Source organism: Cydia fagiglandana, chromosome 12, assembly GCF_963556715.1.
Source record: "Cydia fagiglandana chromosome 12, ilCydFagi1.1, whole genome shotgun sequence".
NCBI classification, from domain to species: domain Eukaryota; kingdom Metazoa; phylum Arthropoda; class Insecta; order Lepidoptera; family Tortricidae; genus Cydia; species Cydia fagiglandana.
In genome coordinates, this window is record NC_085943.1 from 18,008,313 (window position 1) to 18,033,623 (window position 25,311).

Here is a 25,311-nt window from a genome sequence, read left to right on the forward strand (position 1 = left end):
TGTAACAGTGAGCAAGCTTCCATTCTCTTTGCTTCGCCAGCCACCGTTAGCCTTATCGGGCAAAATTTACATAATACCTACAAGCCAGGCACTGCTGATATTGCCGCGCGTCGAGATTATCGCGCTATAAGCCGTCTTCGGCAGACGATGAGACGAGGGACATCATAAATTAATAACTATAACCGCTATCGCTACACCGCTGGAGAGTTAAGCCTATTGAGGTATCTTGCGACGCTATTGAGGTAACACTGCAATGAATCTCATTAATATGCGAATGCGGTGAATGTGAAGACCCACACTGTATAAGCATGAATATGAATACCTATACGTCGGAGTTGCATGTGAAATATAACCACTACCTAACTAATAATTACGTGGAGTGTGAAATGCAGTAGGGAATCTCATTTGGGAAATCTGAAACTGAGATTATACGAAAACGTGTTCCTAGGAGCTAAAAAGCTAATTTTAGAATAAAGAAAAGTCACATACAAATATAAATGATTTATAGCTTGGTAATAATTTTAAAAGTATGGTCGATAGGTAGATATCTTTATGTGTGACATTTTTATGTATTTTTTAAGCATACAGATTTTGAAAATTTGGAATATTTTTCAAGCAAATACATTTTACATTTGTAAGATTTCATATTTACGAGTATAACCGTTTTTATATTATAATTTGTAGAAAAATGGTATTATTTCTTTAAAATTTTCAAGCAATTTTCGTTTCTCCATATCCGCATAACCCTGCAGTCCTTCAACAAGTTTTCTAATTTGTACCAAGATCAACACGATTTCACCTCTTATCATAATTCAAACATTAAGTAGGTACCTACAATGCAAACGCGTTTCACGATACCTGTAAGCCTGTAACTCAGCAACAGTTGCAAGGGTGCATTCGAAACTACTATTGGATTTGAAACTCTTCCAGTGAGCGGTATGACTGCTATAAAAGATAAGTAAACTATAAAGACTGTATACATGTGTATATACGTTGTACTTTAAGAAGTAGGTAAGTAAATGTTGATTGAGCATTCGACGCACACGGCGCGATTCGGGAAATGAATTAGATATTAACTAGATATGAAATAGTAAAGTTATGTGACGTTCCACGGCAATCTCTAATTCATTTCCTGAATCGCGGCGCCTGCCGCCATAAGGTACCTATTGCCGTGGAACGTCACATATGTTTACTATTTCGTCGGGTGACAAGCAAAAGTCACTAACTAACATCATTGAAATTATTGGACAATAAACCGCGTTACAAGTGTCATAAAGTGCATTGTTACTTTAATTTTTTGATAGTACTGAGTGACTTTTGCTTGTCACCCGACGATTTCATATCTAGTGAATCTCTAATTCATTTCCCGAATCGAGCTGACAGTAAATATCTTATGACCATCTTATGACCTATTCGTAGGTATATAAATATCACCATAGTCTGTTGTTTTCAGCAATCAAGGAATGTTTCTTCTTCATTGTTGTAATTTAAAATCTCAATGAACACACAATAATGAGGACTGTAACTTTTTATACAGATTGCAAGTCTTTATTATTTACTTGTGCCTGTTTTAACATTATTGCGCCGTAAGGAACTTTGATTCTCGAAATCAGATAGCAATATCTCAATTCTCAGCGACACGAATGTCGGTGATAGTAGCACTTCGAGAATTACACGCGCAATTGCTTGCCCTATTACATTCCAATTTGATTTATATAAGTAGGCCATTCCTCGAATGATGTGGTAGGTAATATTCTATTTCCCATTAGGATTTGGGATGATTCGAATTTAGATTTTTTCCAGGGAAGACTCTGTCGTGCTAAAACAAAAAGCCATTAGTACCTATCTTACGTTTTGTAACTGCGTCCCAGTTTTTAGCTTTAGTATGGCGGATTAGTGTTAAAATGGCATAAGTATCAGTAATATCGCATTCCCTTATGTATACACGCCTTGTGTGGGGGGGGGGGGGGCGTGGCGAATAGCGACATGTACAGTCTCCTGCAATAATATGTTACTCTTTGAACGCCGCAAAAATATGTGACACGCTCTTATGGCTCTACAAATAAGATCGTGTCAGATATTTTTGCTACCTTCTTTGTCTAACATATTATCGCAGGTGACTGTACCGAAAGACGATTACATCTCTTAATCTTTTAAGTATTGTTAGGGAAATTATGTCTTCTACTTGCAAGTCTTTTTATTATTTTACACAATATTCATAGAAGGTATATATGTTTTTATTTTCATTTTAGTATGAATTATTTAAGTAGGTTACTTAGTATTCTGAGAATGGCCCTTTATAATAGGGAATATTAGAGTCGGACCAAGTAAAGTCTGCAGCGGATTTGATAGCCCACGCAGTACAAGTGTCATTTATACGTCATAATTCCATAGAAGTTTGACGTTTAAAATAACACGGGCACTACGTGGACTATCAAATTCGCTACAGACTTTTCTTGGACTGACTCTACGCAAAACTCTGCTCTACTCGGGTCTACCGCGAAACACGAAAGTCGAAAATTCGGTTTCTGCCTCTCTATCACTCTTGCTTTTTCGATCGATAGAGAGGCAGAAGATAACGACATTTTGATTTCCGCTTTTCGCGGTAGGCCACCTGTAAACAAGCCGCCTTGGTGATAATGGTGATGCATCAATGTCATAGTGAAAACTTGTCAAAACAACTGTTTAAGGCCTAGTATGTATAAGTTACTCTATGGTTTACTGGGTGCACTAGTTATGCACTCTGGCGGCAGAACATTGCATTAATACTCCCTATTACCAATCAATGAAGGATAGCAGAAAAGATACACAACCTGTTGAGACGGATAGGACATAAGTTTTTAACAAGTTGGTACATAGTCGAAAATGTAATTAATTATCGATCGCTCCCCTACCTTAGCCCATACATGCCAAATATGAATAACCGAGGATTTCGGTCTTGCTCGTGCTCTAAATTTCTGTCTCTGTGAGTGCATGAAAAACCGGAAAATAGAATATCACTCCCTCATTATATACCTAGGTATAAGATTCACAAATACCTATTTAAGTGTACGACTACAAGTTACTATTTCAACATTTATTGTGTCAACACCTGTTATTTTGGTTATTGAAATAGCTTAAGTTATGAGGGATGTAAACTTGAATTTGGTCCGCACCAACCAGAGGAGGCATTTCAAGCGGTTATCGAGCACAGGCAAGTAAAACTCACTCACGCAAGCTGATTCGCCTTTAGATTGTTTGATATTGTAACGGATTTTGAGGTCAAAATATACCGGTTTGTGTCACGCAAAAACTTAACAGCGGTCGGTAAACGAAGGGTGCATAATAGACTATTTATTTTAGTAGCTACTTCACATTTTTCTTTTAGTTTTTTATAATTAGATCACGATACCGAATATCACTTAAATGGATCCTCACTTTTTTTGTTACATTTTGTATGGACATTACTAGGATAATTTACACATAGGGAATTTATAACTAAGTATTTGCAGCTTATGTAGTTAGTACCTATGCTTGTAATGTAGATATGACTTCTTAATGAACGCCTCGATACAAGTAATTAAAAATGCTTTATTTTGATTAAAAAAATTTTTTTGGTTTCAGCAAGGTTTTTCATAACCAGATCTCGTTTATCGTCACATCCTTAACCCAATTTTAGAAGGGATATCTTCGTGCAGTGTCCAACCGGTACATGCCAGACCTGGAAATAATAAAAAATAAATTAATGCTTAAATACAATACACTAAAAACATAAATTATGCGTAGGCTAGCCAAAATATATCTGAAAAAAATGCGCGTGTACATGCTATCAAAATATCTCTGCACAAAACATTGTGCTTAAAATAAAACATGTAAGTACTTAATAATCGATTTTTTACGTTAGGTTAGGTTATCTCTATAATTTTAAATAGCTAAAATAAATGTGTTTAATTTCTTGAATTGTATAATTTTTAAATACTTTCGTCACTATTTAAAATATGATTCTATTTAAACAATGTTAGTTGAATCAAGAGATGGCATAAAATATTATTAACCAGTAGGTAAAAAAAAAATAGCTTACCCCCACTTTCTCAAATCATCGTTGCCCATTTGAAGAGACTGTCCTCTGCATGTGTTTAAAGTGATCTGCAAATTGGATGTGCACTCTTGTCCGATAAGGTGGTTGTACGACACAGTGGCAGCAAACAGCTCCCAAGCTCGATTGTGGTTGCAGATGTTGGTGAGGCACGCAGGCTGAGAGATACCGCCGTTGGGGAAGAAGTCAGCATTGGCAATCGCCGTCCCGATGCCAAGACCGTCAACAGTATAGCCGCCATCAGTGTGAATCGCCTCCACGTACACGCCGTCGTTGGGACCCAGACGGTTGCTGTTCAAATTCCATAGGGGACCGGCAGGGTCTAGACCTAATGGACAAAAGTGACTCAGAGTTAGGGTAATAACGTTCAGTCCCTAAGGAACTAGCTGTTATTGACTTGCGTTGTTGGCTTTAGTAATTTCTATTAGTGTTTATTAGGAATAATCTTTGGTTGGTACTGAGTGTTCCGTTTTATATTAGCAAATGAAATCTTTCTTCAGAAAAACATTCGTTCAAAAAGTTAGGATTTTCCGGGCCCTAGCTAAGTGACAACATTTTAGAAAAACGCCATTCGTAACCAATATGTATATGAAATAGTAATTCATAAAACTGATGGTGATGACGTAACTTTTCATCGCATCTGTCTTCTAGGTAAGTTGTTGGTGTAACTAATTCTTACTTTTGCGCAAGTTAATATTATAGGTATTGTGCTTTTATACTTACCAGTTACACGGGCAACAGCTCCTCCCAGCTCTCTTCCTGCATTGCCGACCAGATGAGCTCCCAGGCTGAATCCAACGAGATGCATAGAGCTGTACGGCGCACCAGTGGTCTCGTGGACAAATCGCAGAAACTGGCCGAGGCCGCGACCGACCGCGGGGACGCCGCTTACAGCCGTCACGTAACCGCCGATGGCGAGGCGGCGCCAGTCCAGAACGATGACGTTGGCGTCGCCTTTGTTGAGGTAAGCTAGAAATCAATGATCATTAATTAATGTGTGTATTTCTAGACAGACGCCAATTAGGTACATTTCGTATATGCTGACGGATCTCATTACGCTCAAAGGTTGATGATAATGATTATGATGATTTATTTTAAGACGTAGGTAATTCAAATCTCTGAACTGAATTAGACGTCATATAAAAAAAGAAAAAGTGAACAAACCAAGAATCTAAGAATATATTTTCAATTTTACTACACTGCTTGCGATTTAATCTCTTCTTTTATATTTCTAGACAGACGCCAATTAGGTAAATTTCGTATATGCTGACAGATCTTCATTACGCTCAAAGGTTGATGATAATGATTTAAGATAAATTATTTTAGGACATAGAATAGAATAGAATATTTTTTTATTCGTAAACACACAGACCATAGACATACAAAGAAAAAACATAGTGAAATATAAAGTGTTACGAAATGGCCCCATCTCAGCATGTTGCTGGCGACTTCCAGCGCTGATCTTCCGATGAAACCTTCAAGTGAGAAATAATCACGGAAGGTAACAGACAAAAATAGAAACGGGTTATTCAAATCTATGAACTGAATTAGACGTTTATTTAGCTTAAGCTTAGTTTAGAACGCATCACCAACAAACTGTCTCACAGTTTGGCGAAACATTAAATTAAGGTACTAAATATTGTATATTTTCTGTAAAATTTTCAATATTAAAAAACGTGATATAAAAAAAGAAAAAGTGAACAAGCCAAGAATCAAAGAAAGTATTTTTAAACTTACTACATTTCTTGCGATATAACCAAATTATTAATTTCACAAATTATTCACCTAAGACAGTGAAACGGTTAGGTATATTATGTTGAGCCAAATTGTATTTAAGTGGTTTTTTTTTGTGCTTTAGGTAGGTATATTTTTATTGAAAAGGAAATTATCAGATACTTAGTTTTAAACTTACCGTTTCTGATAACGGGGTTGAGGTCTGTGTTCTGGTTGCTGAGCCATCCGTGCGCGATGACCACAGTGGGGTGGCTGGGGTTGAAGTTGGAGTTCAGGACCGAGTTCCTGTCGTTGATGACCAGCGTTTGCGAGGTAAGTGGGTTCCGTCTGTGGATAAGCCAAATAAGGATTCAAAGATTAAACCATAATTATGATATACGTCACATCAACTCCGATAAGACCTGATTACCATCAGAGGAGAGATGTGATTTTTTAGAAACAACGTATGCAATTCCTAAGATTTCAATAAGGATAAATGAGTATAAAGCTAAATTTAAGCTGATTCAAAAATGTGTTTTGTGCGCATTATGCATCATCATCTCGTATCCTTAGCTACTTCGGTCACGTTACGCGCAGGGAACTCGACGCATGACGTCCGTTTGCTTGTTGTTCAGGGCAGAGTGTATGGCACAATAGCCAGATTGCGGTCCTCAATGCGATGTACTGATCAAGTTAAAGCTCTAACCGGGTCACCTGTAAATCTGTGTGTGCGGAATGCAATAAATAGCGAAACATAGCGGGAAACAATGAAAAAGGCCATACAATGACTTCAATGACCACGACAGCTCTGACAAGAGCATCCGACTGAGAAGAGAAAAGAAGAGAAGAGACACATAATGCTGCTCAATCGTATTAGCCATATAACCCGAAGGCCCAAATTCAGGAACGCTCGCGCTGGTTGAGAACTTATCCTCTCAATCTCTTTATATAGGTATACAGGAAAACGTTAAGTTACCTGGTAAAGAGTAGGTATAGATTATTGTCCGGGTTCCTCTGCACCTCTTCGAGGAGGTTGTGGTCGACCTCCTCCTGCAGGTCCACCGTGTGAGGAACGCCTTCGCCGTCGGGAAACTGGACGAACCTCGGGTACTCGAAGTCAGCTTGCTCTTTAGGCACGGGCACCGCCGAGGCGAAGGCTGAACATGTTAATTTTATTATCTACTCGTAGTTTGTACAACATTTCAATGTAAAAAATAAACCAAAACAAAAACTCAAGAGGGCCGCGTAAAGCCAGGAAATTAAAAAGAAAGGAAGAGGATTTTTTTCTATCGGGTTTTTAGGGTTTGGTTGGAATCTGCCCTTGCAAAACTCTGTCTAGTTTTCTTGGCAATTTTTAGTGGTGCCATCTTGACTAAAAGTACTAAAACATGTGGCAAAACTACAATTTTGTATTAGCCTCTCTCTCAACATTTGTACAAAGGCAATAATGGAGTACTTGTGTTATATGCATTGTTAGGCCGTAGGTAAAATAAACGGTATAGTCGAACAAGAACTGACAATTTTTTTTTGCTGTCAAATGTCAAAATCACTTTACGTTCTCTGTACGGATATGATGGTCGTATTTGTCTACGTGACAGCGTGATAAAACGGTGTCCGTCTCTTTCTATCCCGCAGAGTTAAAAAGTGACAGTTGTTTTATCACGTGCATAAATGTGGATAAAGCGATCCATAATAGGCTTGCAGTATTTTTCGGAAATAGCTTATAATTTTTTTACAGAATATACTTTTATAATTATATAACCATTACTTTTATAACAAAACTAGACTGAACTTTTATATTGTCTTCCTCAGTACCTACTTAAAAGTAAGAAATTATTAGTATTAACACTAACAAAATGTATTTAAAAAAGTTTGTACAGATCAAAGTCTTAAAATCTACTTAAATAATCTTAAAATTTACTTAAATAATCTTGAAATCTACTTAAATAATCTAATTAATAATAAGAAATCATTAAATAAATAAATATTTGACATAACTATTCCAAATAAACTTATAACGCTAGGTGGCACTGATATCCTGCACGATGGGACCCTTTAAAAAGGGTCTTTTTAAATTGATATAAAGTATGTACTTGCACTTGACTTGCACCCAATTATAGTAATTAAAATTCATTTTAAGTGATTAAATAGGGGATTAGAATTTTAATTAGTGACATCGCATTGCTAAGTAGGTTGTTACCCGTTTCATAATGTTTCTAACATTTTCGAATAAATGGAACATAATCGCGAGTATTTATTTGTTTACTTCAACCTTTTGGACGCGACTTTTTACTAGTACGCCTATGTCGCCCATGGATTCACTATTTTTAAACAGTACCTAACAAAATTCAAATCCCAAATATAATAATTTAGTCCAGCCTCAAATATAATATAACAAGTGATGAAAATTATATTTTTTCATGATTTATAAAAAAATATAATCATATGTATGAAAAAGGAATATATTGACGTACCGGCTAAAGCAAGGAGCACAATGGAGGTATGCATTTTCAGTTCTGCCAGATGAACGACTGAGTATATCACCCGATACGAAGACAACATTTTATACTTGCGGGGAGGTAATCTTTTCTGATTCCATATCTTATCCTTCACGCATTGTATTTTGTTTTAGTTGCATGTAGATACAAAACAGATAATTAGATTGAATCCGGCTTGTAAATTGGAAAACAGGGTGATAAAGCGAAAAAAATGCTTACAAAACATTTTGTTATCTAACCTACTATGACTAAGATAGGTGAGTATGTTTTATTTATTTATTTTATTAGTTTTAATTTATTTAGTTTATACTTAATTTTAACATATATATATGTCGAATACCGATGGTCCTAAAGGCGGGTGGGTGCGTGGGGTAGTATCTCGATGTATTACTTCACAGCTAAACCAGTATGCTACCATTTCTACCAGTGCATGAAATAAACATTCGGACTCGTTAACCATACTAGTGCCTACCATATTTCAGTACTTAATGTAAAAAAAGAACTAATTGCTATTAGGAGGTTATCTGATTAAAAAACTGGTCAAGTGCGAGTTCGGACTCGCGTTTCAAGGGTTCCGTACATCACACAATTTTCAACAATTTTTTTTTGTACATCAAACGTGACGTGAGTGAAACGTCTTGAAAAACCCGAATGGGTCAATCAAAAACCAGATGTAACATGAAGTTTTCTGGCGTGGTGGCTTATATTATCTCTGCAACTATGCAAAGTAGCTTAGATAGGAAGATTAAATGCCGAACAGTAGTACAAGGTGTCCGAATCAGAATCAGAATCAGAATTTTATTGGTAAAAGTCATAGAATTTTACATGTCAGGCATAAAAATATATTATAACTAATATGTCACATTTTTAAATTTTATATCTTTCTTAACACACAGTTATTAGTTTAAGTCTAATTGTAAGATATTTTCACAACCATTGCCAGTTTAATATTAGTAGTAGTATTACAATATTTATGAGTGGGCCAATGATATCATTTCAAAGTATTCGTTAATTGTGTAACAAGCCAAAACTAGTAACCGATTCTTAAGCTTGTTTTTAAAAACTGTATCGCTGGGCGCGTTTAGTATGTCAGCTGGAAGACAGTTGTAAATTTTAGGCCCCAGTACACCGAGTGTTCCTCGAACCTTAGCTAGCATCCGCAACGGCACGACTAGAAGGTGCTGGCCGCGCGTGCTCCTGCCGGGGGCATGGTGCTGGGCGCGAGTTGGATACGACCCGAGGTTGTACCGGACGTGTAGACAGGCTTCAAGAATGAATACGCTAGGTAGGGTAAGTATTTTCAGCTCTTTGAATAGGCTCCGAGCGGGATGATCGTGCGGTTTGTTAGCAATTATTCGAACGGCGCGCTTTTGGATGTTAAACACCTTTTCACGATCAGCCGCTGTTGCCCACAGGTCGATGCCATATATCAGGATGGAGTGGAAGTAGCCGTAGTAAGCCTTTTTAATGTTATCAGCGGATAGGGTAGGAGCTAGCCTCGATAGCGCATAAGAAGCTGAGCTTAGCTTGCCGCAGATGGCATCTATATGGGGCGACCACGTGAGACCTGTGTCAATACAAAATCCAAGGTATTTTACCTGTTCGACTTGGGGTATGAGTATATTGTTTGACAATATATTAAGTTTCTCATTTTTAGAGTTCCTCAGCTGAAAATGCATTATATGAGTTTTTTCGACGTTGAGGAGCATCCCGTTGGCCTTAAACCATGACGTAATGTTATCGACTGCCTCTTTTAATTTGTGTTTTAAGTTAGATACAGTATCGGCGTTTACTATTATACATGTATCATCGGCGAACATTACATTTTCCGGGTCAGTACTAGCCGCCGTGATGTCATTTACTAGTAATAGAAATAAGTAATTTCCCATTGTCGATCCTTGGGGAACGGCACAACCTGGCAATGATTCAAAGCCAGATCTGGAATTAAGCACATAAGTACATTGCGTTCGGTTACGTAGAAATGATGCTATTGTTTGGAGAAGACTGCTTTCAACACCGTAGCACTCCAATTTTTTTACGAGCAGTGAGTGGTCGACCATTTCGAATGCACGCGACAAGTCGCAGAATATAGCTGCAACTTGTCGCCTGCACTCGAGGTGCGTCAGCACTCGCGTGATCACATCGCGCGCCGCGTGCACCGTGGAGCGCCCCGGTTGATATGCATATTGTCTTTCATTTAATACATTATTAACAGTGAGGTGATGCATTATTCTCTTACTTAATAAACGCTCAAACACTTTTGAGACGATCGGTATTAATGATATAGGCCTATAAAATTTTGGTAGATGCATCTCGCCTTTACCCTTGTAAACAGGTTGCACCCTAATAGTTTTTAAAGCGTCTGGATAGGCTCCTATTTCGACACAACTGTTAAATAACTTTAGTAACAGAGAAATTAGAACCGGTGGTAGATAGGTGAGAATGTGAGTGGACATGTCGTTTACATCCCTTGACTCTTTCACTTTTATGGACTGTATGGTTTTCACAATTTCATCGAGAGTAAAGTATTCAAACTGAAATGTAAGCAACTTATCCGACAAATATTTTTTTAAGTAGGCGAGCGCAACATCAACAGCTGGCCCGGCGCTGTTATCAGTAGCCGTTACGTAATGTCGGTTCAGCTGATCGGCGGCGGAGGCGGCGCGCGCGGCGGGGGAGTCTCCAGGTGCCCGGCTCACGAGTACGTCCAGCGCGGTGTTCCCTGCATTTTTGTTGCGACAGGTCTCCGAGGCAACAACACGCCACACGCCACGACGCATGTCATTAGTATTTGCGATTACGTTGTTTATGTACTGCGTTCTCGTATGTTTTAATGCGCACGCATAACGCATCTCAAGATGTAGTAGGTTCGAGAACGACTCAGAGTCTGTCTGGCCTCTAGACAACTTAACTTTAGATGAACGTATTTGATGGCGCAATTGGCGAACGTTATCATTGACCCACACATTTACAGGATTTCTAACAGGGCATTTTTTAAGTGGAAAGTATACGTTAAAAAAATGTTTAATAACATTTAAAACCGACTCGATTTGTTGACAAGGCAAATGCCATTTAGTTAATAGTTTATCCCAATCATAATTATTAAGAGTAAGCGTGAAGTTACTTACATTTGTTTTCGAAAACATTCGCTTGGTGATGCAAGTATTTTTGGCATTAATTTTGTTAATTTTACAGACTAAGGTTACACTTAGATGATCAGATACATTCAAGTCATTGCACAGTACATTTTTTATTTCTAATTTGGACAGGTTAGTATATATATGATCAATACATGATTCAGTTAGATGAGTAATCCTTGTTGGCGTATTAATTAATTGTTTCAAACCAAACTGTTTCAAAATGTTAATTAGCGTTTTAGTATTATTCTCTTTCAAAAGATAATCAATGTTTATATCTCCAACGATTATAACCTTATAACTCTTTAAGGAATGCAAATTACATAGTGTATTCAATTTAGAGAAAAATAAAGATACGTCACCGCACGGAGGTCTGTAGATGCATACCACAATTAGGTCCAAACCAACACATTCAATTCCACATACTTCGAAATGGGATTCCACAGCCAGGACCGTGATTTCCCGTCGTTCGATGGTTACGACGTCTTGTTTCACATAGATGCAGGCACCTCCGCCCTGGCGCGAGGTTCTCGAATACTGTGCCCGCAGGTTGTAATTTAAGATGTTGACAGCAGTAATCTGTGTAGAATGGAGCCAATGCTCAGTGAGGCATAGTACGTCTACAGGGTATCGCATTTGTAGTTCACACTCGAGTTTGTATGTTTTGTTTTGTAGCCTGTTTATATTTTGATGCAGGACAGTTATTTGGGTATGTGCTATCATGGGTTCAGATGCGGTCGTGGCCGGGAGACCTGGTCTCCCTGGGTCGGAGAAACGGCTGCCATTGCGATACGCTGACATTTAGTGGCCAGACAGATGTTGAAAGAAAGTCTTCATATATAGAGCTTGGAATTCCAATTTTAAATGACGTATACGTTTCACGCTTCGAGGGAATCTTCTCTACTGTGTAGTTATATCCACCCTTTATGCTCGTTAAGTGACTAATTAAGCTTTCAGGTGTCGTTTCCTTTTTAAAATAGCATCCGTGAAGGTACATTAGGATTTCCACTCCACCAATTGTTGTGTTGGTTGCGGTCCCTTTTATTGATGTATGTTTATCGCTACGCCGGCGGCGGCTATGTCTTTTTTTCGGAAATTGCCAACCGTCGTCAGGTGAGTTATCTTGCTGCGACAGGTTAGCCGTTAAGTTAGTGCTTGTTTCACATTCGTGGGACTTTTGCATGTCGCATTCATTAGTTTTCGGGGCATGACTGGAGCTCATTATCGAGTCATTTGTTTTTAAGTTATTCGTGGGGGTCGATTTGATCAACGGGTCTTGTTTCACCAGTTGTTTTGTCGGCTCGGGTCGTCGGGCTTGTTTTGTGGCGGCCGCCAATCTCTCTTTCGCACGTGTGGCGGTGGCTCGCTGCGCGCGGGGAGGTTCATAAGTGGGAGCGGGACGGCTGGTCGGTGTTGACGTACTGGGCGCTTGATTATTAGTTGAAGCAACTACTGCGCTTGCTGAATTATTGGTTGGGATTCCAACCTTAGTTGATCCCTCACATTTTGTCACGGTCACAACGGCTTTTATTTCGCGTAAATCACTATTTAATTCGTAAATTTTTTTGAATATTTCACTAATTTTGTGTTCGATTGGTTGCAATAAACTACTGAGGAGGGTTTTAAGTTGTTTACTGTCACTAGGCGACATTATGCCAATTAAATTTTAGCAGCTACCGTAGTTAGCGCTCGACCGACCGCGCACGACTGAAGTCCAAATGCGAAGACTGAAGACCGAGCTCCGCCTAGGGCTGATAGCTCGGAGCGTCCGACGAGTCACGCTTCCTACAACTTCCGCAAGTGTTTTAAAAGGCCGAAGAGAGATAATACCTACAGGGTGGCCAAAAAATAAGTGCATTCCCGTAGCCGGGGAGGTTTTCGGATTATATTGAGCTTTACAACTTTTACTATGGGACCCCAACCCCGAAATCGCGAAAAAAAATGTATCCTCCCGTAGAAAACGGACCAGCCAAAATGTATGAAACAGCCAAATTTTTCCTCGCAATTTCGGGGTTGCACGTTGGCAACGGGAATACACTTAGTTAATTTTTGGCCACCCTGTTTAGTGCTTTTTAAAACACGTAACAATAGTAACCTAATCAATCAGTACTACACTTGTACCAATGCGGCTGTGTGCCAGATACAGCCTATAGTCACACCAATAAAAGTCTGCAGCGGATATGATAGCCCACGCAGTGTAAGTGTTATTAATACGTCATAATTTCATAGAAGTTTGACGTTTAATATGACACTTGCACTGCGTGGGCTATCAAAATCGCTGCAGACTTTTACGGTCTAACTATAGTCGCATTTTTTGTCGTCATTCCGACTCATGCTTGAAGTTAGCTTCAAGCGTGAGTCGGAATGGCACGCCTCTTCGGGACGCTTCGGACCTTCGGCCTTATGCGGATATCGGCCTAGGGCCTTCGCAAATAGCTGTCTACATCACGTTTCACTTAAACCATTGCGGCTGTGTCCCTAAAAAACCTAAACCGCATTTTTGTTCTTAAATCCGACTCACGCTTGACTGTAGATTTCTAACAGGTTTTCCTGTCATCGTTAGGTAAAGGACTATTATGAGTAATTTTTTCAGAATTTTAGACCCTGTAGTTTCGGAGATAGAGAGGGGGGAATGGTCATTTTTTGTCTTTTTTCTTGAATAACTTCTAAATTTTTTATTGTTAATTTATAAAAAAAAATATATTTGAGATTCTCATAATGAGCTCTTTCGTTTGATATGTAACACGACATAGTTTGCAAAACTTTGTTTTTAAATTTTATCTTTTACCCCCCAAAAGTAGCCCTTATGTTTAAAATTCATTTGTTGACGTTACATATTCGTCTTTGGGTCACAGACTTACATATGTGTACCAAATTTCAATTTAATTGGTCCAGTAGTTTCGGAGCAAATTGGCTGTGACAGACGGACGGACAGACAGACGCACGAGTGATCCTATAAGGGTTCCGTTTTTTCCTTTTGAGGTACGGAACCCTAAAAATCGAAAAAATAAAAAGATCTCATGAAACCGTTTAAATTTTTATTCAATTCAAACTAGGCCGGCTCCAACCGTACACCTCTGACCTATATGGGACCTGCAACAAACTCAGCGGGACACATCTTTTCAAAACAAGACATAATACATCCTTTCTTTATTTCACAAAAGTAAGCTTCTAATGAAACATAAGAAATCAAAATAACACTTAAAATAAAACACTTAGCTAAATGGTTAAAGAACGCTAGATTGTATAAGCTATCAGAATAATCCTTCAGGTATAAGCCTTCAGGAACGTAGCGAGTTAGGCACGAGGTTGGCTAACGAGTACGTCCGAACTCTAGCGCGGTCCGATCAAGATACGCGTCATACTCGTGAACGGGTGCTGTTTGTGGAGACTGGTCTGTTAAGCTAACACGAGCTATTATACTTAGTAACTTTTATTAATTAATTACAGTGAGACGCCTCATTCTGTTCTCGTATGTTTCTTTTCTTTTAATGAATGTATTAATTATACAGGATATTGACTCTTGGAGACCCTATACATCTCTAAGGATAACTTGATAAACTATATAATCTTATAGTTCTGACACCTAGAGACATTTACACCTCTAAATATTATAGATTTTTTTTGTGTGTGTTTTTTTATCTGTATTTTGTATGTAATTCGACATTAAGAGACCATATACATCTCTTAGTAATTGTAATACGTTAGATTGAATTGTTAGTTTTATTTTATAAAATTGTTGATGTTATTATTTTTGCTTTTATGTAAATTCAATGTTGACGTGTAAAAGTGCCCTTGTGGCCTATTTGCTGAATAAATGTTGATGTTGATGTTGAAAAACTCCCAGCGGCGGAGCCACACTGCTCCCGCCTCAAGTCAAGTTGGCAAACCTGCTCGACCAGTCTACCAACATACCGACAAAAATACCAACTCGTGCCTACGCTCACTCAAGAGAAATCTCTCGACGTTCCAAAGCCTTCTACCTGTCGTTTTAGTTCAACAACAGGCCAATAGATGGCGTTACTCTCTACGCAACTTTATTTCAACAATGCACCAACAGACGGCGTTACTCTCTGCGCAACTTTATTTATTTCATTACAACCAAATAATACGTAGCTCAACATTGCTAATCGATTTTATACAGGCGTCTAAAATAATGAACTATAACATGGCTGCAATAAGTCTTTCTGGTGTCAGGCTCCGACATATATTACTAATATTACATACCTACTATTAAACTTCCTAAAGTATTTTAGCTGGGCTCTCACTGAACAATTTAGATAAAATAGTTATTTACGATACAAGTGCGGAAAAGAGGAAGTGTTTTAAATCGACACGAGTTGCGAATTACTCATTCGCACGTGTATGTCGTGTATCGTACAACGTTTTAGAGTACATATGGACATTTAAACTTTTGACACGAAAAGTGCCGGATGTGATATTTTTAGAATATAAAAGAAGAAGCTTAATTAAATTGAACTACTAACAGTGATAGTGTCATTATAAAGCGTCACTGAAACGGTCTCCACTCAGCTTCATGTCAAGGAACCTACGGGTTAAACACTGGCGAGAAACGGCACAGGACCGGGATCAGTGGCGAGCATTCGTGTAGGAGGCCAAGACACACTTTGCGCCAGAGGAGTAAGTAAGTAAGTAGGTACATAGATATGTAAATATTTGCAAGAGAGTGAATTTTTCAGAGTGCTATTTGCAGTAAATAGATAATCATCATCGTATCAGTAGTACGAGTATCAATAGGATTTATATAATACTTACTTAGGTAGTTTTATTAGGTAGGAAAGACTGGCTAAACGAAGCGGAAGACAGGCTAAAATGAAGAGAGTTGTAGGAGGCCTACACTCGAAGAGGAGTCCACATTAAAAATAATAATAGTAAATAACATACATAAACTTAACACTAACTACTAGCTATAAGAAACTCACTAACCAATACGCAGTAACTTCTTAATATGTAAACTGTAGTATATCACAATACTACATGTAGGTAGATATAACTAACAAGTTATTGATATAAATATTTGGGTATGCTGCTCGCGCTTGACCATGTCTTTAGTTTCAGTTAGAAGTCACTTCGTGTTTCTTTCTATAGCCCTTTACGTACATTGCATTTGGCGCAGTCGGTAGGATGCGAACCTACGCTCCCAAAGGGAATTTGATTTCCAAAAAATCCATGCGAAATTTGGAAATAAAGGCTTTTTATTTTATTTACTTAAGTAGTCGAACCTTTTCGACTACTAGGTGCACTGGCCAGCATGTCAAATTAAAAACAAAAACCTCATTTATAATCAGTTCTTACGCTCTGTTTTTAACACAGTCACTGCTTTTGCAGTGACCAGCGACTGTTTTTTGACTAGCTTTGTTAGTGACTTTACCTAAACCATTTGAGTGAAGTTCCTATTTCAATATTTATGTTAACACCTATGTCACGAAGATGCCGACGGCTCAGGTGCGTTATTGGTTATTGGAATAGCCTAAGTTATGAGGGATATAAAATGGAATTTGATCCGCACGAACCAGAGGCATTCCAACTGGTTCTCGAGCACAGGCAAATTAAACTCACCCAATCCAGTCAAATCACGCCCTTAGATTACTTGAAATTGTAACGAATTTAGAGGTCAAAATATACCGGTTTTATGTCACACAAAAACTCAATAGCGATCGGTAAACGAAGAATACATGAGAGATACTGGGTTACAAGACAGGTGAGTGGACGTAGATACTGTTTAGTCTATTGCATTTTTTCTACCTTTTACCTAGGTATAGGATGTTAATTTAATTTGTAATTTCTTTTTGTCTCGTACACATTTTGTTGCACGTATGTATGCAAGAGTGCGTCATTAACAATCGATTGTTAATCTAATTTAATGTTATATCAATAAAAGCCCAGCTATGATTTTATCACTTAGTTTGACTCGGTGTAGGTATGACTTAAGGTTTAGGTCGTCTCTAGTTAGGTACTTCTAGTGATTTGCTCTGTGCATGACGATGGCGCCGCCCTGGCGTCTACGGAACATATTAGTCGCCCGACAGTTGACATCTGTCAAATGGTTTGAAAATGATGGTGCACATTTTACCCACGCCTCGCGTTTTCGCGCTTTTGTAGTTAGTCAGTACCTACTACCGTCAACCGCGGTGAATTGTGATACTCGTAAAAACCGAGAATAACATTACATATTTTTTCAATTACGTGATACAATTTGTTTACTTATAAAACTACTTAGTTTTCAAGAAATTATCAGATAAATATCATACCCTGTTTTTTTCCCTATTCTCCTTGAAACACATTGTACGTTATTTTCAAAGTTAATTCCAGAGCCTGTGTTCGTGTTCAGTGCGTGTTACGAGTACGCCATCGCCGTCTTGGTGCAAACTTATGAAGTTCTATCACAACTTGTAATGGAAAATAGCGTACGGTAATGTAATGTTAGTTATTCATAGATCTAGTCTAGTTTATTTGGCATTTAAATTAGTAATGAGATTTATGATGTATGACGGGCAGAAATTTTAATTATTTACTTCGTGCCTTTTCACTTACTGTGATTAACATTTTGTAATTAACAATAGGTATCTATAGTGCATATATATATAGTGCATGTACATCCGAGGCACACGCCATCGCTTTAAGTCTACTGGTGGCTTTGGGTTCAATGACGGTGCCGCCCTTCCATACATCGATTGAAACCCCTTTTCTACTCTACCTATGCATTATCTACCCCTTTGCCTATGTATTATGATTGTTGTAATTTTATTACTATATTAAATGGTGTTAATGTCACAAACGTATAGGTAAGTACGAGTATGAATTGATTTATTTAGGCCCACTTGCACCATCCCACTAACCCGGGGTTAACCGGTTAAACCTGGAGTCGCCATGTTTACCCATACAATTTGACACTAGGTAAACAGTTTAACTGCTTAACCCCGGGTTAGTGGAATGGTGCAAGTGGCGCTTAGTCATATTTTTATAAAAATTAACGCCTCGAGAATACCAATTGAAAATTGTTGATTTCGGTTTTAAAAAATATTTATTCTCGTTTTTAGCAAGTTTTACATAGCAGATCTTGTTTATCGTCCAATCCTTACATATACATAATCATTTTAGAAGGGATATCTTCGTGCAGTGTCCAATCGATATTTGCCAGACCTGGAGACAAAAAAGGAACATAAGTATTAATGCTTAAATAGAATCACAGACAAAACATCCTCCAGACTGAGCATAGTCGCGCTACCCCCTCTGCCACGCATACGGTAATTTTTGGCATCATCGGTTGCATGAAATAATTGCTCTAAACTCGGTCTAGAGGATTCCTAGTCTATGAATGGAATACACTATAAACATGAATTCATCGTAGCCTATCTATCTAGATACCTATCTAGGTAGGCTACATTTTTATCAGATGATAAAAATGATTGTGAACATGCTGTTAAAATATCTTACAGTTTACAGTGCGCTTAAAATATGTGCGTAATCAGTAGCGGATTTGCCCTAAGGCACAGTAGGCCCGGGCCTAGGGCGGCAAGATATTTAGGGGCGGCAAATTGTGACAAAAAATTCGCTGATGGTAAACAAGAAATAACTCAAAATGTAGTCAATATTATCGGTACTTTGAAAGGGGCGGCTACAGGGCCTGGGGCCTAGGGCGGCAAAGACTGCAAATCCGCCACTGTGCGTAATGTAATGTAGGAATTTCATAATGCTCAGATATTTGTATTCGCTTTGTCCGCTTCGATGTATCTGATGCCAATTTTATTACAAGAGTACCTATGTAACTCTTAATAACATAGAATGTGTTTTAAAGTTTTTGAATAAGTTAATTTTAACCACTATTTCATCACTTAACTGCACATTTGTTTTATGCGATAAACGCAGCGTTGAACGCATGCGTTAAAGTAATGTATAAAAACCGGGCAAGTGCGAGTCGGACTCGCGCACGCAGGGTTCCGTACCATAATGCAAAAAAAAAACAAAAAAAAAGCTAAAAAAAAAAACGGTCACCCATCCAAGTACTGACTTGGTTAAAAATCAAGTTTGTTGTATGGGAGCCCCATTTAAATCTTTATTTTATTCTGTTTTTAGTATTTGTTGTTATAGCGGCAACAGAAATACATCATCTGTGAAAATTTCAACTGTCTAGCTATCACGGTTCGTGAGATACAGCCTGGTGACAGCCTGGTGACAGACGGACGGACGGACGGACGGACAGCGAAGTCTTAGTAATAGGGTCCCGTTTTACCCTTTGGGTACGGAACCCTAAAAATGACAATGCGCTTACCGCTTCGTTTACCACAAAAATAATAGGCTATATTAGTTATCCAACGTAATCCACATGCGTTCAACGCTGCGTTTATCGCATGAAACAACCGCGCACTTTAGAAAATAATGCACAAGTATTCAATTTAATTTCTCAAGAGATGCTTAGCTTTATATATTTATTACCAGTAATTAAAAAAGAAAAAGAAGTATAACTTACCCTCGCTTCGTCAAATCATCATTGCCCATATGAAGAGATTGTCCTCTACAGGTGTTGAAAGTGATCTGCAAGTTGGATGTGCACTCTTGTCCGATAAGGTGGTTGTACGACACAGTGGCAGCAAATAACTCCCAAGCGCGGTTGTGGTTGCAGATGTTGGTGAGGCACCGAGGCTGAGAAATACCGCCGTTGGGGAAGAAGTCAGCATTGGCGATCGCCGTCCCGATGCCAAGACCGCCAACAGTATAGCCGCCATCAGTGTGAATCGCCTCCACGTACACGCCGTCGTTGGGACCCAGACGGTTGCTGTTCAAATTCCATAGGGGACCGGCAGGGTCTAGACCTAATAGACAAAAGTATTCCAGAGTTAGGGTACCATTAACATTAAGTCCCTAAGGTAGAAGCTGTAATTGATTTGCGTTGGGCTTTGGTGATTTCTATTAATGATGTATTATAGGAATAATCTATGGTTCTGGTAAGTATTCCGTTGTAGGTATACTGACAAATAAAATCTTCCTTCAGAACGACATTCGTTCAATTCAGTTTAGATTTACTGGCTGCGCTTAGCCAAATGACAACATTTATAGTAAGCAAATCGAAATTTAAGTAGGTAATGTACACGCGTATGAAACTGGTGACGTAACTTTTCATTCCATTTGTCTTCGAGGTACGTTTTTACTTTTCGATTGGCATTTGTCGATAAACTTTGGTCATCTTGGATGAATCCTCATGCCAGGAGCAAAGCCTTACAAATAAAACGTCTGATTGTAAGTGTAAATTGATATTATACCATTCTATTTTGAACTCATATTGATTTACGTACCAGTGACACGAGCAACAGCACCTCCCAGCTCTCTTCCTGCGTTGCCGACCAGATGGGCTCCCAGGCTGAATCCAACGAGATGCATAGAGCTGTACGGCGCGCCAGTGGTCTCGTGGACGAATCGCAGGAACTGGCCGAGGCCGCGACCGACCGCGGGGACCCCGCTAACAGCTGTCACGTAACCGCCGATGGCGAGGCGGCGCCAGTCCAGAACGATGACGTTGGCGTCGCCTTTGTTAAGGTAAGCTAGAAATTAAATATGAATAATTAATGTGTGTATTTTTTGATAGACGCCAATTAGTTACATTACACTCAAAAGTTGATGATTACAGGTTGATAATTATTATGATAATTTATTTAAGGAGGTACTTAGGTAATTCAAATCTATAAATTGAAATAGACGTCATAGACAAAAGAAAAAGTGACCAAGCCCTCAAATGGCCTAAGGGTAACATTCCATTTCTAACCGCAGCTGCACTACTGGTACTGAACGCGTCGCTGTTACTGTCAATTTCCATAGTAAAATGAACAGTAGTGCAGCTGCGGTTGGACATGGACTATCACCTTAAATCGGATGAGATGACGCCGGTTTCCAGCTTTCGCGGATAAAAATTTGATTTATATCCAAGTAGTATAATAATCTTGGGTCTTGTTAAGGTCGCCGGAAGACGCTGGATGCGGGTCGCTTCCAACCGGCACGTATGGAGGTCCAAGGGGGAGGCCTATGTTCAGCAGTGGACGTCTTATGGCTGAGATGATGATGATGATGATGAGTATAATAATAGTTATTTGTTTTACAAGGGGGCAAAGTTGTTGTTTAACTGCTCGTGCTAATATTGATACCCGAGCAAGCGAAATATTCCAAAATTGAACCACGAGCGTAGCGAGTGGTTTGAAAATTGGAATCTTGAACATTGCGAGGGTTTCAAAGCACGAGGGTTAAACGAAATTTGCCCCCGAGTGAAACACAAAATTTTTCACCACACCAACCCAAAGCAAATATTAAATGTAAAATATCAAACAAAATCAAACCAAACAAATCCAAATGAATGTTTTTAAATATTTACCATCCAAAATCATCATTTAAAAGTCAATTCTACCAGCAAACATAACAAAACAACTCAAAAATTGCATTTGATTACTTTGCCTCACATGTGAATAAAATGCAACTTTCCTATCAGTTTTTGAAGTGCAAAGTAAGCCTTTCCGAGCTGGTGTGGTGAAAAATCATTTCTTCAAGCCATCAGAAACAAAGAAAATATTTTAAATTTTATTGCACTCCTTGCGATTAAGGTATCAAAGTTATTAATTTCACAAATTAGTTATTCACCTAACTAATACAGTCAAACGTTTACAAGTTAGGGATGAATTGAGGCAAATTGTATTTAAGTGTTTTCTTGCTTCAGATATATTTTTATCAATATTGGTTTTTGAGAAGCGAAATAATTATCAGATAGTTTTAAACTTACCGTTTCTGATAACGGGGTTGAGGTCTGAGTTCTGGTTACTGAGCCATCCGTGCGCGATGACCACAGTGGGGTGACTGGGGTTGAAGTTGGAGTTCAGGACCGAGTTCCTGTCGTTGATGACCAGCGTTTGCGAGGCAAGTGGGTTCCGTCTGTGATACGGAAATAAGGGTACTCAGATTAAACCAGGAGATATGAGTGCCGCCATTTTCGATATGGCCTGAGATTACCATCAGAGTTGAGTGTCATTTTTATACAAACAATATAATAATGTACCTATAACGAACACGTGCAACTACTTAGATGTCTATAAGATCTCTATATATATTATATGTATATATATATTATAGTATATGTGTACAGTATATTTGTATAGGTAATTTATTGTTCGTTTTTGCTGTTGTAATTATAGCACCGCTCACAATCTCTCTGCTTAGCCTTAAGGTTGACTGGTAGAGAATGCCTTATGGCATTAAGTCCGCCTTTTGTACTATAAGATTTTTCTTTTGTGCAATAGAGATTAAATAAATAAATAAATAAATCTCTATTAAAAATGCGTTTTGTACGCATCATGCTGCTCAATCGTATTAGCCAATACAGTCACGCAGAATGGCCAAATTCAGGAAGGCTGGCCGGTTGAGAACTTATCCTCTCTATTTCTTTATACATAAGTAGATAGCCCGAAGATAGCGGAGAAGGGAAGAGAAAAACATGTTGTACCGACCCCAAATAACGTGGGATACGGGCAGGTAGAAGAAAAAGGGATAGCCTGAAGGACCTAAATCACGAAGGCCGGTTGGGGACTAATCCATCTGTTATATTTTATGAACGATAACGTCGAATTACCTGGTAAAGAGTAGATACAGGTTATTGTTCGGGTTCCTCTGCACCTCTTCGAGCAGGTTGTGGTCTACCTCCTCCTGCAGGTCCACCGTGTGAGGAACGCCGTAGCCGTCGGGAAACTGGACGAACCTCGGGTACTCGAAGTCATTCTGCTCTTCAGGCACGGGCAGCACGGGCACCGCCGAAGCGAAAGCTGCAAATGTAGATTTTTATTAGCTCTTCGTATTTATGATGAGGTATACCTAACACTTTATTTTACAAAACAACCAATAAAATAACCTTAGTAGGGGGCGTAAAGCCAGGAGATTAAAAATAACGCAAAAGATACGGTGCGCCGCCGAGCGCCGCGCGAAACTTGCGACGGAAGATACCGCTATCGCACGGGTTGTTGCCCTTTATCTGAATTACTTTGAAAATATGCTACGGAAAAATTTGCTCTTGAATTCCCATGGCTACATCTTTAGCTATTTTATAAATATTAAACTGATACTGCTATGACATGGTAACGATATACAATTGAAAATTAAAAATGGTTTTTCCGAATCGGGAGTACCTATTATTCAGATCATTTTATTATTTGTTTACTTCAACGTTCTGGACCATTGAGTTAGTATTACGAGTACTATAGAGACGACATACCAAACCATGAAATTGTCTCAATCACATTCTGTACCACACGACCAAAACATCGTAAGCGTCGTAATGTTCATGGCGCTTACGCGTTGAGGTCGCGAGGTTCAAGCTCCGATTCTATGGTTTGATGCCAAAACGGCAGTAACTCATGGCGCAAAATACTGCTTCTCTGTGCCGGTTCTATACGTTAGTAATAATAGTTCATTTCGGACGCGACTTTTTACGCCCTTGGTTTCGAAAATAGGTATTTGTACTTATAAAACTTAAATAATAATAATTCAGCTTATATACGCCACTGCTGGGCACAGGCCTCCTCTCATGCGCGAGAAGGCTTGGGCTATAGTCCCCACGGTAGCCCAATGTAGATTGGGAACTTCACATACACCTTTGAATTTCTACGCAGATGTCTGCAGGTTTCCGCGCGATGTTTTCCTTCACCGAAAAGCTAGTGGTAAATATCAAATTATATTTCGTACATAAGTTCTGAAAAACTCATTGGTACGAGCTGGGATTTGAACCCGCGACCTCCGGATTAAAAGTCGGGCGTCATATCCACTCGGCCACCGCCGCTAAAACTTATTGCACCATTTTTAAATCGCATGTTGCAGTTATAACAAAAGTTAAATACCAAATAAAATAATTTAGCCCAACCTTAATTAATAAAAAAACCTAATATACCTATAACGTAATACTCGTATCTAAAAATATATTTATGAAATAAAAAAGGAATATAGGGACGTACCCGCAAAAGCAATGAGCACTATGGCGGTACGCATGTTCAGTTCTGCCAATTGAAATACTGAAGGTACCACCCGCAAACAATCTTTTATACACGGGTAGGTAATCATTTCTGATTCCTTATCTTATCCTATACGTATTAATTTATATGTATATATGTACATGTGTACATTACAGATAATTAGATTAAAATCAACTGGAAAATTGGAAAACAGATGACAAAACAACATAAGTTCTTACCTATAACTTAATTTAAATTGTAGTATTTTTTGCGGTAACTTTTATTGATTAATTCGACGACCGGTCTGGCCTAGTGGGTAGTGTCTCTGCCTGCGAAGCCGATGGTCCTGGGTTCGAATCCCAGTAAGGGCATTTATTTGTGTGATGAACACTAATATTTGTTCCTGAGTCATGGGTGTTTTCTATGTACAATATAAGTATGTATTTATCTATATAAGTATGTACTTATATCGTCGCCTAGCACCCATAGTCAAGCTTTGCTTAGTTTGGGGCTAGGTTGACCTGTGTAAGATGCATGTCCACCAATATTTATTTATTTATTTATTTATTATTAATATAGATATATATGTACCTAAAGGCGCATCAATGGCCACTGCATCTCTGACGGATGATTGTTGCAACGCTGTGTCAAGAGCGGTCGAGACGGCCAATGCATTTCCGCCTATGGCTATACAAGCCTATTATTGCTGCACGGCACTTCTTGCCGCATAAGTCGCACGTGTGAGTTTGTTGAGCCTCTGGATCCGAGACCCGGCTACCAGCTCGATGACGCCTCTGCCTTTTTTGTCTCAGGTTTTCTAGCCAACCTTCGTCATACTTCTTCACTCCTGCGCATAGGTCTCCACGCCACTCGGGTCTCATTGCAGCACGTTC

The 25,311-nt window shown here is 38.8% G+C and overlaps 1 protein-coding gene across 1 annotated transcript; it reads right to left on the reverse strand.

Annotated features, from left to right (window-relative positions):
* Positions 1–3,592: 3,592 nt before the first annotated feature.
* On the reverse strand, positions 3,593–24,459 carry LOC134669391 (uncharacterized). Its single transcript, XM_063526912.1, has 13 exons — positions 24,422–24,459; positions 23,050–23,239; positions 22,207–22,355; positions 20,738–20,983; positions 19,915–20,257; positions 10,262–10,476; positions 9,432–9,853; positions 8,263–8,395; positions 6,765–6,945; positions 5,988–6,136; positions 4,799–5,044; positions 4,061–4,403; positions 3,593–3,700 (listed from the first exon to the last, which is right to left on the reverse strand). Exons 1-13 carry the CDS (start codon positions 24,453–24,455, stop codon positions 3,655–3,657), a joined length of 2,697 nt encoding a protein of 898 aa, XP_063382982.1. The 5' UTR covers positions 24,456–24,459; the 3' UTR covers positions 3,593–3,654.
* Positions 24,460–25,311: the final 852 nt, after the last annotated feature.